Source organism: Oncorhynchus mykiss, chromosome 17 (genome assembly GCF_013265735.2).
Source record: "Oncorhynchus mykiss isolate Arlee chromosome 17, USDA_OmykA_1.1, whole genome shotgun sequence".
Taxonomy (NCBI): Eukaryota; Metazoa; Chordata; class Actinopteri; order Salmoniformes; family Salmonidae; genus Oncorhynchus; species Oncorhynchus mykiss.
The window spans coordinates 84,367,307-84,385,860 of record NC_048581.1 but is presented as its reverse complement, the minus strand read 5'-3'; the positions used below and the strand labels follow the sequence as shown (position 1 = coordinate 84,385,860).

The 18,554-nt window shown below is 43.9% G+C and overlaps 1 protein-coding gene across 1 annotated transcript in view; it reads right to left on the bottom strand.

Moving 5' to 3' along the window:
- The window catches only part of LOC110493280 (copine-5), a 305,250-nt gene extending 299,178 nt beyond the window's left edge, over positions 1-6,072 (bottom strand). The window contains exons 1-2 of the mRNA XM_036950811.1: positions 5,846-6,072; positions 5,477-5,718 (exon numbers count right to left, since the gene is read on the bottom strand). Coding sequence (XP_036806706.1) covers positions 5,477-5,586 — 110 coding nt within the window. The 5' untranslated portion in view covers positions 5,587-5,718; positions 5,846-6,072. The remainder of the gene's footprint in view (positions 1-5,476; positions 5,719-5,845) is intronic.
- Positions 6,073-18,554: the final 12,482 nt, after the last annotated feature.

The window sequence follows — 18,554 nt, the reverse complement described above, 5'->3', positions numbered from 1 at the left end:
GTGCCTCAAAGGACCACTTGTTGTGATGACTAGACAATGTCAACAGGACCAGAGTATTACCTATGGTAGAGTACAGTACACTGTCAACAGGACCAGAGTATTACCTATGGTAGAGTACAGTACACTGTCAACAGGACCAGTTTGGAGAAGTACTTGAGCCCTGCCAGGAATACACCGTGACCGTATTTCGTACACTGCCATTCTGACTCACAATGCATCCGGCAACAGCCTTAACAAAAGCCATTCACTTAGATTTGTAATGCCTTCAACTGCTCATTGGTTGGATGTGGAAAGACTTGAGAAGCGTGACAGATTGATGTATGATGTGGAATGTACAGATTCTGTGGAATTTGCGATGGGATGAATGTGTCGTTTGGTGACACATAGGTGGAGAAAAATTACATTTCAAGGTGAATTGCTTTGCACGATAAATGTCCCATTAGCACTGCATATTACACGGTCGTTATAGAAATGTGTGTAAAATATATATAATGATTTCATCATGTGGGCCATATAAAAGGAACATCACTAAATAGATTTCATTCACATATTGAACACTGACACTAAGCCTGAGTGAACACCCACACGTACTCTGTCACTCACTGGAGAATACAACCAATGGGTAAACACACAGGCACAATCATACATACCTTCACTAAAATAAATGATTCACCAATTACACCATTGCAACAGGAAGAGACAAGGTGCCATTGAAAAACCTCAAACTCCCTTTGTCTGAATCCAACTACAGTATTTAGCTGAATGAATGAATGATACCTAATGCTGAATGAGATCAGTGAGCGAAAATTTGATTAAATCACACATGATCACACAAACTCGCTCTAAAAATCTGTGTTGGTCGGTGCCCCCTCTAGCTGTCCAGAAGTATTTTTTTGTTAACTTTGAGTGTTAAGCGTGCCTCAGCTAACAAATACATGAACTTGGTGAGTGCATTAAGTGAATCAGAAGTACTCCCGAGTGGCATTGCATCTCAACGCAATAGGCGTCACTACAGTCCCTGGTTCGAATCCAGGCTGTATCACATCTGGCTGTGATTGGGAGTCCCATAGGGCGGCACACAATTGGCCTAGTGTCATCCGTGGTAGGCCGTCATTGTAAATAAGAATTTGTTCTTAACTGACTTGCCTAGGTAAATGTAAAAAAAAGCCACTTCTTTCTCATAAAGTGTCTTAGAGCAGGAGTGCTGATCTAGGATCAGGTCCTCCCTATCCATGTGATCTAAAGGACCAGTATTCAGTCATAGTGCTGATCTAGGATCAGGTCCTCCCTATCCATGTGATCTAAAGGACCAGTATTCAGTCATAGTGCTGATCTAGGATCAGGGCCTCCCTGTCCATGTGATCTAAAAGGACCAGTATTCAGTCATAGTGCTGATCTAAGATCAGGTCCTCCCTGTCCATATGACCTTGTTCTGTATGATCTAAAATGTGAAAATTATCCCAGATCAGGGCTCCTACTCTGAGACATTGTGAATACAGTGTTTTACCTCTATGTAGAGGGAAAGCGTGCACACACATTAAAAAAAGTACACATTCGTTGTTGTTTAATGTAATGATCCATGTATTATTGAATTCAATATACTGTAATCAGGCAGCTCCAATGTTTCAGCTGCTGCCATTCTCAAGGTACTGTGGACATTTTACCTCAGGATGCAGTAAAACATGCAGCAGTGTAACCCACCCTCCCAGTGTTCAATAATACAGTAGAGTCTTGTTAGGGCTCAGTCCCTCTCCAACCCTCAACAGGCTCCCACTGCTCTACAACAGAGGAGTGTGTGTGTGTGTGTGTGTGTGTGTGTGTGTGTGTGTGTGTGTGTGTGTGTGTGTGTGTGTGTGTGTGTGTGTGTGTGTGTGTGTGTGTGTGTCCTTGAGTTTTCTAGCCCCTCACAGGCAAGCAGATGCAGTGTCTGTTTCTCAATACAGCCTAGCTGTGTCCTTGGCTGGGATCTGGTTAGAGATGGAAAGGAAGGTGAGGACACTACAGGGAGAATGGGGCTGGTTGGTAATGTTTGATTCTTCCTCTGTGCTTCTGTGATTACCTGAGAGGGAGGCGGGACGCAGAGGAGAGAGATGAATGTGATGCACAGTTAGTCATTTAGCAGACACTCTTATCCAGAGAGATTCAGTTAGTCATTTAGCAGACGCTCTTATCCAGAGATTCAGTTAGTCATTTAGCAGACGGTCTTATCCAGAGACTCGGTTAGTAATTTAGCAGACGCTCTTATCCAGAGAGATTCAGTTAGTCATTTAGCAGACACTCTTATCCAGAGAGACTCAGTTAGTCATTTAGCAGACGCTCTTATCCAGAGACTTCGTTAGTCATTTAGCAGACACTCTTATCCAGAGACTCAGTTAGTCATTTAGCAGACACTCTTATCCAGAGACTCCGTTAGTCATTTAGCAGACGCTCTTATCCAGAGATGCAGTTAGTCATTTAGCAGACGCTCTTATCCAGAGACTCAGTTAGTCATTTAGCAGACGCTCTTATCCAGAGACTCCGTTAGTCATTTAGCAGACACTCTTATCCAGAGACTCCGTTAGTCATTTAGCAGACACTCTTATCCAGAGAGACTCAGTTAGTCATTTAGCAGACGCTCTTATCCAGAGACTCAGTTAGTCATTTAGCAGACGCTCTTATCCAGAGACTCCGTTAGTCATTTAGCAGACGCTCTTATCCAGAGACTCAGTTAGTCATTTAGCAGACGCTCTTATCCAGAGACTCAGTTAGTCATTTAGCAGACGCTCTTATCCAGAGACTCAGTTAGTCATTTAGCAGACGCTCTTATCCAGAGACTCAGTTAGTCATTTAGCAGACACTCTTATCCAGAGACTCAGTTAGTCATTTAGCAGACGCTCTTATCCAGAGACTCAGTTAGTCATTTAGCAGACGCTCTTATCCAGAGACTCAGTTAGTCATTTAGCAGACGCTCTTATCCAGAGACTCAGTTAGTCATTTAGCAGACGCTCTTATCCAGAGATTCAGTTAGTCATTTAGCAGACACTCTTATCCAGAGACTCCGTTAGTCATTTAGCAGACACTCTTATCCAGAGAGACTCAGTTAGTCATTTAGCAGACACTCTTATCCAGAGAGACTCAGTTAGTCATTTAGCAGACGCTCTTATCCAGAGACTCCGTTAGTCATTTAGCAGACGCTCTTATCCAGAGACTTCGTTAGTCATTTAGCAGACACTCTTATCCAGAGACTCCGTTAGTCATTTTGCAGACGCTCTTATCCAGAGACTCAGTTAGTCATTTAGCAGACGCTCTTATCCAGAGACTCAGTTAGTCATTTAGCAGACACTCTTATCCAGAGACTCAGTTAGTCATTTAGCAGACGCTCTTATCCAGAGACTCAGTTAGTCATTTAGCAGACGCTCTTATCCAGAGACTCAGTTAGTCATTTAGCAGACGCTCTTATCCAGAGACTCAGTTAGTCATTTAGCAGACGCTCTTATCCAGAGATTCAGTTAGTCATTTAGCAGACACTCTTATCCAGAGACTCCGTTAGTCATTTAGCAGACACTCTTATCCAGAGAGACTCAGTTAGTCATTTAGCAGACGCTCTTATCCAGAGACTCAGTTAGTCATTTAGCAGACGCTCTTATCCAGAGACTCAGTTAGTCATTTAGCAGACGCTCTTATCCAGAGACTCAGTTAGTCATTTAGCAGACACTCTTATCCAGAGACTCAGTCATTTAGCAGACACTCTTACCCAGAGACTCAGTCATTTAGCAGACACTCTTACCCAAAGACTCCATTAGTCATTTAGCAGACACTCTTATCCAGAGAGACTCAGTTAGTCATTTAGCAGACACTCTTATCCAGAGAGACTCAGTTAGTCATTTAGCAGACGCTCTTATCCAGAGACTCCGTTAGTCATTTAGCAGACGCTCTTACCCAGAGACTCAGTCATTTAGCAGACGCTCTTACCCAGAGACTCAGTCATTTAGCAGACGCTCTTATCCAGAGACTCAGTCATTTAGCAGACGCTCTTATCCAGAGATTCAGCTAGTCATTTAGCAGACACTTATCCAGAGATTCAGTTAGTCATTTAACAGACGCTCTTATCCAGAGAGACTCAGTTAGTCACTTGATAGCTCAGTGGGACAAGACCAAACAGATACATTTTAGTGACTCTAAAATGGAAGGAAGGAAGGAAGTGGTGTTTTATGACCTGAGGCCTTGAAAACAGCACTGCCTTGCTCGTATGTGACGGAATACAGAATCTAGCTCCGATTCATCACTCATCTAAAATAGACAAAATAGACAAAAAATTGCACATGCGGCACATGCACGCACACAACACAGCATTGTGGACTCAAGTGGTTTCCCGCATCACTTAACACAGACTTACAGACACACCCACATTGACACATACCACACATACACTGAGGGTTCATCAAAATGCACGTAGTCCTAAACCCTGTACGCTAATATACACTGGAGTACAGGGTCATTCATAACCATTAACAACAACAACACCATTAGCCAACGCATGATAACACAGTGCAGCTGATCTATTCATGATTCATCCAGCTAGCTAATGTTTCTAAAGAGTGGCTGGATGAGGAGAGATGAACAGATGTTGGAGATTAATTTGATCACCCTGTTGCAGGATAACTTTTCTGCAATGGAGGAAGTGTAAAACGTGTAGTTTATTTGAGGATTATAGAATTTTGAAGTTTGTAATTTCCACTTCAAAATGTCAGACTTGATTTTTCCTTAAACAAAAATGTATCAACCCCTAAACAAATGTCCATTAATTATAATCCACATAATAATTCACATTTCCAGTTGCTTCAGGATTATTTTCCTGCTGTAATAAACTGGCTCAAATGAAGATCCCACATCTGTACGTAGAATGAAAATGACCTCCATAATAGACCAACAAAGAGCAGAAATCTACCAGGGTAGATGCCTCTCATAGTAGAAAAATGTAAATAGCAGGGACGCAGTTAAAGAACTGCATTCCAATTTCTGCGATACCGACAACTCCCTCTGTCTTGTATTACTCAGCCGCACCCTGCCTTGGTTGAATACAGATATAGCAGTTCCCACCCAAAACCCCTCCACTGTCAGAGAATCTTCCCTATCCATGTTATATATTTCTATAACCCCTTACCATAACGCATGGCCAGTTAGGACGCAATAGGAGTTGAAGACTACTTGCGGAGTGTTGTTCGTTATCACGTTTAAAAAAAAAAAAATGTGTGTACTTTAAAGGTGTTGACAAACATCACAGCACTCACTAACTCACTCACTCACTCACTCACTCACTAACTCACTCACTCACTCACTCACTCACTCACTCACTCACTCACTCACTCACTACACACAAAACAACTTAGTATATTCAAACAAGTGGACTTTGTTTCCATTATGCGTCCCCAACTGACTACAACAAGAATAGCACTACTGGAGATGAAAGGCTCCCGGTCCACTGGGGTTAACTCACCTGCAGGAGACGGTGATCTCTACTTTAGTGGCGGGGATGTTCCCGGTGATCGGGTCGAACTCGTACACCGAGGCCATGTCCTCCAGCTTGTCCATCACGTCCCCCTCCATAGGGGCAAGCGCGAGGGCGAGCGCGCGGGGCGGCTCGGGAGCGATCCGTGACTCGCACAGCCTGGCCCCGGTCGAACGCGTGTTGGGTGGTGATTGTGTCGTTTCCAAAACTCCCGGTGGGTCGCGAGAACACTGAGAGAGCCAGCCAGGGAGAGAGAGACAGAGAGAGATTCAGGGAAACTGGACACCAACAGCCTTCTGGAGAAGCGCACTTGACGAACTATCCTTAGATAGTGCCGTTTAGGCTGGGGAGACCTACCGTTCTGCCACGCTAGCTACAGCTGATACCGCAACGCTCACGGTAACAGCAGGCAGCGCATCATAGGGGAGTAACCTGGTGACCTGCTCTCTGCGTGTCAAGAGGAGCTCTACTCCATCGGCTGATGAGCAGACTGAGCGAACCGGAGACTGAAGAGAGAGAACGCGGTTTCTACACTACACTACTACTCTCTCCTCCACCTCCCTCCATTTCCCATCCTCCCTCCCACATGCGATTCCACGCGGGCGTTCCCAGCCAGCCTCCCGGCTATATGCGCACAGCTGGATGCTTCTGTAATGCCTTCATTCAGGTGTCATAGCTGGTCATCTATTTTGACACATAGATCCGTGGTGTTTATGTGGATTCACCTCAAAGCTACATTATAAAAATAGCCTAATTTATTCTGTCTGTCATATTTTGCTGAATCGATCGTATACATTTTGCAGATAGCTAATGACACCATCTGCCATTTCAGTTTGTCGATTAATTCAGTCAGTGTTGTCATTACATTACTGTGAGAGTGGCAATAAATCTTCATTAAAAGTGCGCCTCGTTTCAGCACCACAGTAGTGGACAGCTCCCCCGTCGCCTGCGCTGCTAGTGATGCTTTTATAGGGCAATACAACTCGTTTTCTGTGGAGGTTCACGAACACACAGGGAATCTGCAGACGGTCTCTAAAGCCACAGAGGATAGTGCTGCTTTTACAGGGCAATACAACTAGTTTTCTGTGGAGGTTCACGAACACACAGGGAATCTGCAGACGGTCTCTAAGCCACAGAGGATAGTGCTGCTTTTACAGGGCAATACAACTAGTTTTCTGTGGAGGTTCACGAACACACAGAGGATAGTGATGCTTTTTCATCCGTAAAAGTGACCCTCCACCTCCAATAAGAGCTCTATTGTTCTCTCTCTCTTCTTTTCTTTCCTCTCTCTCTCCCCTCGCTCTCTCTCTCTCACACACACCCCAGCACACACACCAACACACTAGGGAGGCAAAGCAAGGCAGTCAGCCAGAGAGCGGTTGGTTGTTTCCCTCTCTATACTAGGAAATTATTGAACACGGAAATCAATTTACCCCGTCTCTGTCTGTAACATGGGCTCACCCTGTCTCTGTCTGTAACATGGGCTCACCCTGTCTCTGTCTGTAACATGGGCTCACCCTGTCTCTGTCTGTAACATGACACCCTGTCACTGTCTGTAATATGACACCCTGTCACTGTCTGTAACATGACACCCTGTCTCTGTCTGTAACATGGGCTCACCCTGTCTCTGTCTGTAACATGGGCTCACCCTGTCTCTGTCTGTAACATGGGCTCACCCTGTCTCTGTCTGTAACATGTCACCCTGTCTCTGTCTGTAACATGGGCTCACCCTGTCTCTGTCTGTAACATGGGCTCACCCTGTCTCTGTCTGTAACATGGGCTCACCCTGTCTGTAACATGGGCTCACCCTGTCTCTGTCTGTAACATGGGATCATCCTGTCTGTAACATGGGCTCACCCTGTCTCTCTGTAACAGGAAGTAGGCTGACAGTGACAACTCTCTCTTTCTTGTGTGCATACACAGACACCACCTCCCCTGTTAAATGACTAGCATCTGTAAAGTGCATCGTAGTCATGGTCAGGTGGGTGGGAAAGTTAGTGCCTGATGTGTTCAATCAGGGGTTGGCAAGACCTGGCAGAGAAAATGCAGGAAGATGAAGAGTGAGAACCTTTCTATTTGTAATTGTGATATTATTAGTTACAATTGTCCCTGTGATACCACTGTGCCAGTTTCTGGTCAACCCTCACTTCCCACTCATTCTTCTTCAATGTTCTTCAATTTCTTTGGTTCTTGGGAGGAGAGGGGGTGATAGGGTTCAGAGGTTATCTCAATAGAACTGCTGGTGAGCATCTTATGAACAGGATAAGGAGCTTCCAGCCATGCCAGACCAGCAGGTGGTCATGGTGGTGCACATGTTCAGCTGCTGCCCACACCAAGAGTTTTACACAGTTGTCTTTCGCTTTCTCTCTCTCTCTCTCTCTCTCTCTCTCTCTCTCTCTCTCTCTCTCTCTCTCTCTCTCTCTCTCTCACACTCTCTCTTTCTCTCTCACCCCCCCCTCTCTCTCTCGCACACTCTCTCTCTTTCTCTCTCGCCCCCCCCTCTCTCTCTCTATCTCTTTCTCTCTCTCTCTCTTTCTCTCTCTCTTTCTCTCTCTCTCTCTCTCTCTCTCTCTCTCTCTCTCTCTCTCTCACACACACTCTCTCTTTCTCTCTCGCCCCCTCTCTCTCTCTCTCACACACACTCTCTCTTTCTCTCTCGCCCCCTCTCTCTCGCTCTCTTTCTCTCGCTCTCTCTCTCTCGCCCCCACCACCCCTCTCTCTCTCTCTCTCTCTCTCTCTCTCTCTCTCTCTCTCTGATTCCTGTTCCAGTGGTCTAATTACTGTATTTCTGCTCCTAGCTTGCGTCATGGCGAACAAAAATATTGCCTTTCTGGAAGCAATTAGGCAAATCACACTATTAGTGGGTGTCGTCGGGGACAAATGACGACCATGGACAATCATTTCTGTAATGGACAGAAAGGTCAGCAATAACATCCTCCCTGTCTGTATTGTATCTTTAAGATAGCCTTCTCATTCTCATAATCAGTGCTGTGGTAATAACATCCATTAAAACCAACACAACAAACTAGAAACAGAGCGAGTGTATTGAGCTGGGAAGCATTGTACAGATCCAACCCCATCTGTTCTGGGTATTTATACATTCCACAGCTAAAAGCTATGTCATGGGGGCTTCCGGTAGCAGAGCTGATCAGTCGCATCCTTTTTTTTTAGCTCCACTACAAATATGAAATACATCCTGAAATAAGTTCACCCTCAAGCTTCATGTACCAGGAATACGTTTATTAGCTTCCGAAACACACAATGCTAAAAAGGAAAAGTCACACCAAAAAGCCAGACTTAACGAGTGAAAGTTTAGAGTCTGAGGACGAAGGTGTCGTGCTAGCTTCATGTGCTAGTGGTGGAAGCAGGACTGAGGCGATAAACACGTGCAGTGACATTAGAGCCGAAGATATCCTCAAGGCCATCAACGATATGAATGCAGAATTCTCTATCAAATTTGAAAATGTACTGTCTGCAGTAGACAACGTTAAGAAAGTCAAAGAATGTGTTGGCCAAATCTCTCAGGCTGAGGTACGCATCTCTGGAACTGAAGACAACGTTATTGGCCCCTGCAGGCAACAACCACCGCTCTTGAGGAAAAGGTGGAATCGCTTACCTCTAAACCAGTTGATTTGGAGATTGAACTTGAGACTTGTACATCTCCCCGAAGGTGGTGAGGGGAGCAATGCTTGCTCATTCCTAGAGCGGTGGCTTCCCGAGGCTCTGGAGATGGAGCCACTCCGCTCTCCTTCGATCATTGAGAGAGCTCATCGTATTTCTGGCCAAAACTCCGACCCCAACGCACCCCAGAGGGCTCTGATAATGAAGTTCTTAAACTATAAAGATAAGATTCGCGTGGGGAATGCAGCCAGGGCGAAAGTGAGAACTCCACAAGAATCGTCAAGTTATGTTCTTCCCAGATGTCTCCATGGAAGTCCACAAGAATCGTCAAGTTATGTTCTTCCCAGATGTCTCCATGGAAGTCCACAAGAATCGTCAAGTTATGTTCTTCCCAGATGTCTCCATGGAAGTCCACAAGAATCGTCAAGTTATGTTCTTCCCAGATCTCTCCATGGAAGTCCACAAGAATCGTCAAGTTATGTTCTTCCCAGATCTCTCCATGGAAGTCCACAAGCAGCAGAAAGGCTTTCAGAGTGTCAAGCAGCGGCTACTGGCTAATTCCAGTATGGAATTATCTTTCCAGGGCGTCTGAGGGTCTCCCACGGCGATCGTTCCTACATTTTGGAAACACCAGCTGAGGCGGAGCAGTTTCTTGAGAAGCTAGGCAGAGGTGTGGAAGCGGAGCAACGCTGAAGAAGTGGCAATAGCAACGGAAAGTTCAACTTTGACTTGTGTTTCCAACTGTTGCTTTCGGTTTTGTCTAAACAGGTATTTAAAGTTTGAGCCAGTTCACTGTGTTATAATTTATCTAGTAACATAGGACTGTCTATTGAGCTATAATAACATTGCCAGTTTACAAGTAGGCCTTATTATAATTTAATGTACAGTCGTGGCCAAAAGTTTTGGGAATGACACAAATATTACATTTCACAAAGTTTGGTGCTTCAATGTCTTTAGATATTTTTGTCAGATGTTACTATGGAATACTGAAGTATAATTACAAGCATTTCATAAGTGTCAAAGGCTTTTATTGACAATTACATGATATTGATGCAAAGAGTCTATTTGCAGTGTTGACCCTTCTTTTTCCAGACTTCTGCAATCCACCCTGGCATGCAGTCAATTAACTTCTGGGCCACAGAAGGCAGCACACTGATGGCATCCCATTCTTGCATAATCAATGCTTGGCGTTTGTCAGAATTTGTGGGGTTTTGTTTGTCCACCTGCCTCTTGTTCTCAATGGGATGAATGTCTGGGGAGTTTCCTGACCATGGACCCAAAATATCGATGTTTTGTTCCCCGAGCCACTTAGTTATCACTTTTGCCTTATGGCAAGGTGCTCCATCATGCTGGAAAAGGCATTGTTCGTCCCCTGGATGGTTGGGAGAAGTTGCTCTCGGAGGATGTGTTGGTACCATTCTTTATTCATGGCTGTGTTCTTAGGCAAAATTGTGAGTGAGCCCACTCCCTTAGCTGAGAAGCAAAAATGAATGGTCTCAGGATGCTTTACTGTTGGCATGACACAGGACTGATGGTAGCGCTCACCTTGTCTTCTCCGGACAAGCTTTTTTCCAGATGACCAAAACAATTGGAAAGGGGATTCATCAGATAAAATTATTTTACCCCAGTCCACAGCAGTCCAATCTCTGTACCTTTAGCAGAATATCAGTCTGTTCCTGATGTTTTTCCTGGAGAGAAGTGGCTTCTTTGCTGCCCTGCTTTACACCAGGCCATCCTCCAAACGTCTTTGCCTCACTGTGCGTGCAGATGCACTCACACCTGCCTGCTGCCATGTCTGAGCAAGCTCTGTACTGGTGGTGCCCCGATCCTGCAGCTGAATCAACTTTAGGAGACGGTCCTGGCGCTTGCTGGACTTTCTTGGGCACCCTGAAGCCTTCTTTACAACAATTGAACCGCACTCCTTGAAGTTCTTGATGATCCGATAAATGGTTGATTTAGGTGCAATCTTACTGGCAGCTTCCTTGCCTGTGAAGCCCTTTTTGCGCAAAGCAATGATGACGGCACGTGTTTCCTTGCAGGTAACCATGATTGACAAAGGAAGAACAATGATTCCCAGCACCACCCTCCTTTTGAAGCTTCCAGTCTGTTATTCAAACTCAATCAGCATGACAGATTGATCTTTGTCCTTGTCAACTCTCACACCTGTGTTAACGAGAGAATCACTGACATGATGTCAGCTGGTCCTTCTGTGGCTTGGCTGAAATGCAGTGGACATGTTTTTTTGGGGATTCAGTTCATTTGCATGGCAAAGAGGGACTTTGCAATTAATTGCAATTCATCTGATCACTCTTCATAACATTCTGGAGTATATGCAAATTGCCATCATACAAACTGAGGCAGCAGACTTTGTGAAAATTAATATTTGTGTCATTGTCAAAACGTTTTGCCACGACTGTACAATGAAACTTGCTTTTATGCATCGGAACTTGCAGGTTTAATTTATTTAGGCCTATATGAGGCTAGATCACGGTGGCATTATATTCTGGCTCACTCCTGGTATTGTTTTGGTTCTTTGTTAAATGGTGAACACAGTGTAATGACAACTGGCGGGCAGAAGGTGTACAGAGTGGGGAGAAAAACGCACAGGCGGCTCCTCACGTGTGTGTGGCTCTGAGCACCTTATACGGAGTGTCACTGAGAGGGGAAGGTCTGTTAGACTTTTAGACTTTGGGGTAAGAGGGTTAATCACACGTTCGTGGTTGATTGTTAGGCAGGTGTTTTTGTACGTTGACGTGCTTTAAAGTGTCCTTTGTGTTTTTGTTTATGGTGGTAACAGAGGACTATTGGTATATTCGGCTGATCCAATGTGGGGCAATGTTTAAGTTCAAGTGTCCCTGGTAAATTCAATGACTCATAGTGTTAAGGTTCAATTTACATCTTGGAACTGTAGGGGATTAAATAAAATCGGCAAAATAAAACAGGTAATAAGTAGATTAAAACAACTTCAGGCAAAGATCATATTTTAACAAGAATCACATCTATTATCTTGCAACATTCCTAAGATACGCAAGAGGTGGCCTGGGCAGGTCATTGCAGCCTCATTTAGTTCCCATGTGAGGGGAGTTATTATTATTATTATTATTATTATTTTATTATCCCTAAACCCATTCCATATCAGATTGCAAACAATTTGTGATCCCACCGGCAGATTAAAAACTCTGTCTTTCAAAGATAATTCATAAAAATCCAAATAACTTCACAGATCTTCATTGTAAAGGGTTTAAACACTGTTTCCCATGCTTGTTCAATGACCTATAAATAATTAATGAACATATACCAGTGGAACAGTCGTTAAGACACTAACAGCTTACAGACGGTAGGCAATTAAGGTCATAGTTATGACAACTTAGGACACTAAAGAGGCCTTTCTACTGACTGAAAAATGCCAAAAGTCCAGGATCCCTGCTCATCTGCGTGAACGTGCCTTAGGCATGCTGCAAGGAGGCATGAGGACTGCAGATGTGGCCAGGGCAATGAGTTGCAATGTCTGTACTGTGAGACGCCTAAGACAGTGCTACAGGGAGACAGGACGGACAGCTGATTGTTCTCGCATTGGCAAACCACGTGTAACAACACCTGCACAGGATCGGTACATCCAAACATCAGACCTGCGGGACAGGTACAGGATGGCAACAACTGCCAGAGTTACACCAGGAACGCACAATCCCTCCATCAGTGCTCAGACTGTCCACAATAGGCTGAGAGAAGCTGGACTAAGGGCTTGTAGGCCTGTTGTAATGCAGGTCCTCACCAGACATCACCGGCAGCAACGTCGCCTATGGGCACAAACCCACCGTCGCTGAACCAGACAGGACTGGCAAAAAGTGGCCAGCGAAGAGCCCGGACCTCAATTCCATTGAGCACGCCTGGGACCTGTTGGATCGGAGGGTGAGGGCTAGCCCCCCCCCAAGTGCCTTGGTGGAAGAGTGGGGTAACATCTCACAGCAAGAAATGCAAATTAATTACTTATAAATCATACAATGTGATTTTCTGGATTTTTGTTTTAGATTCCGTCTCTCACAGTTAAAGTGTGCCTATGATAAAAAATTAGACCTCTACATGCTTTGTAAGTAGGAAAACCTGCAAAATCGGCAGTGTATCAAATACTTGTTCTCCCCACTGTATATTGCCACCAGCTCCAAGTTTAAAAAAATACCATGGCAAAAAATGAAATTACTTGAAACTAAAACTCTGGAGAGAAATGTCTCACTAATTCCACAGGTGCACACAAGGAGATGCTCAGGGCTCAACATAACAGAGCTTTTGCGGGTAGGAAGCTTATTGAGACTAAACCAATCCTATTATGACCAGGGTGAAAAAGCTGGGAAGCTTTTTGCCTGGCGAATCAAACCGCTACAAGCAGAGAGAGCAGTCAATTAAATTCAGGATACAGGGGGAGCTGTGACCCTCGGGAGATAATACCTTTAAATCCTTTTATGAACAATTATATGTATCAGAGTATCCTCCTGAAACTGACACCCAGGCTAACCTTTTAGATTAGGGTTTCCCAATATTTCATATGAATCTAAGGATATTCTTAATGCTGAGCTGACTGAAGGAAATTTCCAATGCAATTGATGGTATGAGGGCAACTGGGCCAGATGGGCTGTCCATTGACATCTACAAGAGATTTAAGAACAAACTGCCCCCCCCCCCCCCCCCCCCCCCCCCCACTCCTGGAGATGTTTTTGGAATCTTACAAAAATGGTCTCTTGCCCCCTTCTTTAAGAAGGAGCTCTGATCACTCTGCTCCTAAAACCAGGAAAGCTGCATACCAAATGTGATTCCTATCGTTTCACTTTTGATTTCTGACACTAAGGTTCTTTGTAAAGCACTTGCAAGGAGGTTGGAGGGTTTCCTCCCAGATGTGGTGGGTAGAGACCAAAATGGCTTTATTCAAGGTCGTGAAGAATTTCATAATGTTAGGAGAGTGCTAAAATGTTCTACATGCTAGATTTGGCTCGTCAGACACTGCGATCCTGTCATTGGACGCAGAGATGGCCTTCGACAGGGTTCAATGTCCCTATCTTTTTGAAGTGTTAACTTGGTTGTGGTGAGAGCTTTTGTAAATGGATAAAGATAATATATATACAGTGGGGCAAAAAAGTATTTAGTCAGCCACCAATTGTGCAAGTTCTCCCACTTAAAAAGATGAGAGAGGCGTGTAATTTTCATAATAGGTACACTTCAACTATGACAGACAAAATGAGAAAAAAAATTCCAGAAAATCACATTGTAGGATTTTTAATGAATTTACTTGCAAATTATGGTGGAAAATAAGTATTTGGTCACCTACAAACAAGCAAGATTTCTGGCTCTCACAGACCTGTAACTTCTTCTTTAAGAGGCTCCTCTGTCCTCCATTCGTTACCTGTATTAATGGCACCTGTTTGAACTTGAACAAATCCCACTGCAGAGATACTTACTACTAATACGGTATCAAAAACCTTTGACATCTGCAGGGGTTTTAGGCAGGGCTGCCTTCTTTCTCCTCTCCTGTTTATCCTAGCCATTGAGCCTCTAGCCATAGCTGTTAGGTCCCACCCAAATATTTAAGGTGTCAGAATAGATCAGATTGGAACATCGGATTGCTCTTTATGCAGACAATGTAATTTAGTTTCTTACAGACTTGTGCAATTCCATACTTTTGGACCAAAATAAATAATGCAACATCCTCAATTATGATGCTGAAGGAGGAGGAAAGATGTAGACCTACACTTCTGACTTCTTTTTGTGAATGCAACGGAATGCTTTACATATCTCGGCATTCATATTTTGCCAGAGATTGACCGCATAGTCTCAACTATGACCCTGTCGTAGATTCAATAACTAAATCGATAGATAGATGGTCATCTTAACCTACACTACAATTCAAAAGTTTGGGTTCACTTAGAAATACTTGTTTTTGAAAGAAAAGCAAAACATTTAAAATTACAGATGTACAGTGTAGATATTGTTAATGTTGTAAATGACGATTGTAGCTGGAAACAGCAGGCCCATTATCAGCAACCATCACTCCCGTGTTCCAATGGCACATTGTGTTAGCTAATCCAAGTTTATCATTTCAAAAGGCTCATTAGAAAACCCTTTTGCAATTATGTTAGCACAGTTGAAAACTGTTGTCTGAAAAAAAGAAGCAATACATCTGTCCTTCTTTAGACTAGTTGAGTATCTGGAGCATCAGCATTTGTGGGTTCATTACAGGCTCAAAATGTCCAGAAACGAAGTACTTTCTTCGAAAACTCATCAGTCAATTCTTGTTCTGAGTAATGAAGGCTATTCCATGCCAGAAATTGCCAAGAAACTGATGATCTCATACAAAGCTGTGTACTACTCCCAGAACAGCGCAAACTGTCTCTAACCAGAATAGAAAGAGGAGTGGGAGGCCCCGGTGCACAACTTAGCAAGAGGACAGGTACATTAGCGTCTAGTTTGAGAGAAAGATGCCTCAAGTCCTCAACTGACAGCTTCATTAAATAGTACCCGCAAAACACCAGTCTCAACGTCAACATTGAAGAGGCGACTCCGGGATGCTGGCCTTCTAGGCACAGTTCCTCTGTCCAGTGTCTGTGTTCTTTTGCCCATCTTAATCTTTTCTTTTTATTGGCCAGTGTGAAATATGGCTTTTTCTTTGCAACTCTGCCTGGAAGACCAGCATCCCAAAGTAGCCTCTTCATCACAACTGGTGCATTGTCAGCACTGTGCTGAGAGCTTTTGATAATGCATCTCTTTAATACCAAGAGGTGCGTAGGTTACAGTGTTTAAAAATATATATTTTTATCTTATCTGTTGTCAGTAGTTATAGCTGTATGCTGTGGCACATAAGGCCTTGGCCCCATCAGATAAGACTTGGGTAATATAGCTTGACACACACACACACACACACACACACACACACACACACACACACACACACACACACACACACACACACACACACACACACACACACACACACACACACACACACACACACACAGTGTGAGTGTGAGAAGGCTTTGACCCCATCAGATACTAGCTAATGTTTTACTGATCCAACAGGACTGATGATCAAAGGTCCATCGTTCTCTCTCTGCAGGACACACCCTCACATCTCATCTGTCTTCTCTGCGTGTCGGCAGGACTGAAAGACCAAGGAGTACATGTGTGTGGAACCTCTGGTTTCCCTGTGAGGAGTGTGTGGCGTGTTCTAAGTCTGCGTGTCTACGTCTGGGACATCTCGGACGTCACCATGGTTGAGTTGGCCTTTTACCCGGCGGTGGCGTTGATATATTTCTTCGGCGTGCTGCGTGCCAGTCAGGAGGACCGGGTGGAGCTGGCAGAGAGCGCCAGCGTCAATGTCTTCTGTCTGTTCGTCCTGGCACAGCCACTCTGCTTGGTGGTGGGGCACTACACCGGCATGCTCATGTATCTCATCACAGCCCTGGTGTCTTACAGCTTCCTGCCATGGAAGGAAACAGGAAACCCAGCTGTAACGGGTCAGAGCGGGAGGGAAGAAACTGCAGATACTGCAGAAGGAGAGGAGCAGAAGAAGAAAGGGAAGAAGACTAACTGAAAAGACAGTGTGCGATACCTTACTGAATCTGTAGTCAGAGGCCGAGAGTTTTTACCTATGATCATCTGAAGAGTACCAAAGTGAAGTAAATCAGGATAAGGATAAGTGTATGTTCTTCAATGTTAGTGGACTTTGATGTCATTCTGACAGGGAAAATAAATGTGCTTCTGTTGCAAAGGCTGCTGGGAGAAATGGATAGAGAGATTGAGAAGGTCCTGTGTGTTCTAACAGTAGAGAAGCTGGTTTATTGGAATGTAGCTAGTGGAGTGTCTATGATGCTTCAGCTAAATATGACACACACGGTCTAGTACAGCTAACCTTGTGGGGACACAATTCATGATGTCATCACTAACAAACACGAATCTGTACGACCTGCCTATGATGTCATCACTAAGAAACACGAATCTGTACGACCTGCCTATGATGTCATCACTATCGAACGTGTTTCTCATGTCATATACGGTATGTTCTAGTCTATCCATATCTATGGTCAAATAAAGGTTCTAAATATCACAGGTGATGAGTAATAGAGGTGGTTAATTACGCTCCATTATACCTTTTAAAAAAGTATTTCAATCCCAATACTTCAATAAGTATTGAACCCATTGATTACGACTGCATGGAGGTAACGTCTGATGTTCAGCTCTTCAAAGTTTTTTAATGGAAGTTTTCACAGTGCCGTGAAATTGTTTTTCCTTTTTTTTTCTGCTCAACAGTTAACTCACCGGTATCCTTAATGAGATGTGGCTCATTGTGTGAACACAGTGTGTAAACCACACACACTGAGTGACTAAGCCCAAACTCAAAGCTATGGAACGCCGTTTGGGTCTTTAAATGTCAAAAAAAAGATACACGTCAAATAGCACAGTTCTATTTTCGAGTTTTGTGAATTTGCACATGCAAGCCCGGCGCCACCACTACTATCAGCAGCACTGTCAAATATGTACAAAAAAGTTTGCAAAAACAAACACTGGCCACGAACGATGGGTTTACAATACCACGCTGGCATTATTTAAGGCATTATTTGTTCGACCGCAACTTCTGGGGTAGCTAGCTTTAGCTCGGTACCTAGCTAGCACCAATACAACCAGCCTGAAAACAATGACCAGTAGAACCTGCAGTCCATTTCAATATTCTTAGAAATGATTTAGGAATCCTTGTGAATAAGTATTAGCCTGGTAGCCACTTGTTGTTCGCCTATTGAAATAACTAGCTATCCAGCAACTTAACCCTGTTGCACAAAGCTAACATTAGAAGCAGCCAGGTAGCTTCATCTGGCTAGTGAGGCTTGACTGCACCGGGTTATGTTTTGTGAAGCTTGCCACAATAAGGATTAGGCACAATAGTGGAATTTGCGGTTTGCCTTCAAAATAGAGGTACCTCTTTGAAAGCGATGAAAGTGATCATGTCATATTTAGACTAGATAACGTTAAACAAGGTTGGAATGTGAAGCAATGAAATGGGGTATCGGTCTACTCGGTGACACCCACAGAACACAACTGTGACACAGTTTACGCAAATATTAGCCTTATAGCGGGACTGTGACTGTGTGAAATCATCTCCCCAGTCAGCAGCCTATTGTGTGTTTTGACATTCATATTGCAATGTACAGCTTTAACTAAGGATTTGGGATCAATGAAATGGGGTATCAGTCTACTCAATACCCAAGATATTTTTTTCCCAACTAAGTATGGTTTATCCTCGGGAATAGAGTTCAATACACATAGGTTTACAATAAATGTGGCTCAATTCACAGTTGTTGTGAAATACAAGTGATAGTGTAATCAATTTGTAATAACAACGTAAATCATGTATGAACGCGTTAAATTATTATGTGATCAGTCATATTGAGGTCCTGATCGGTCAACA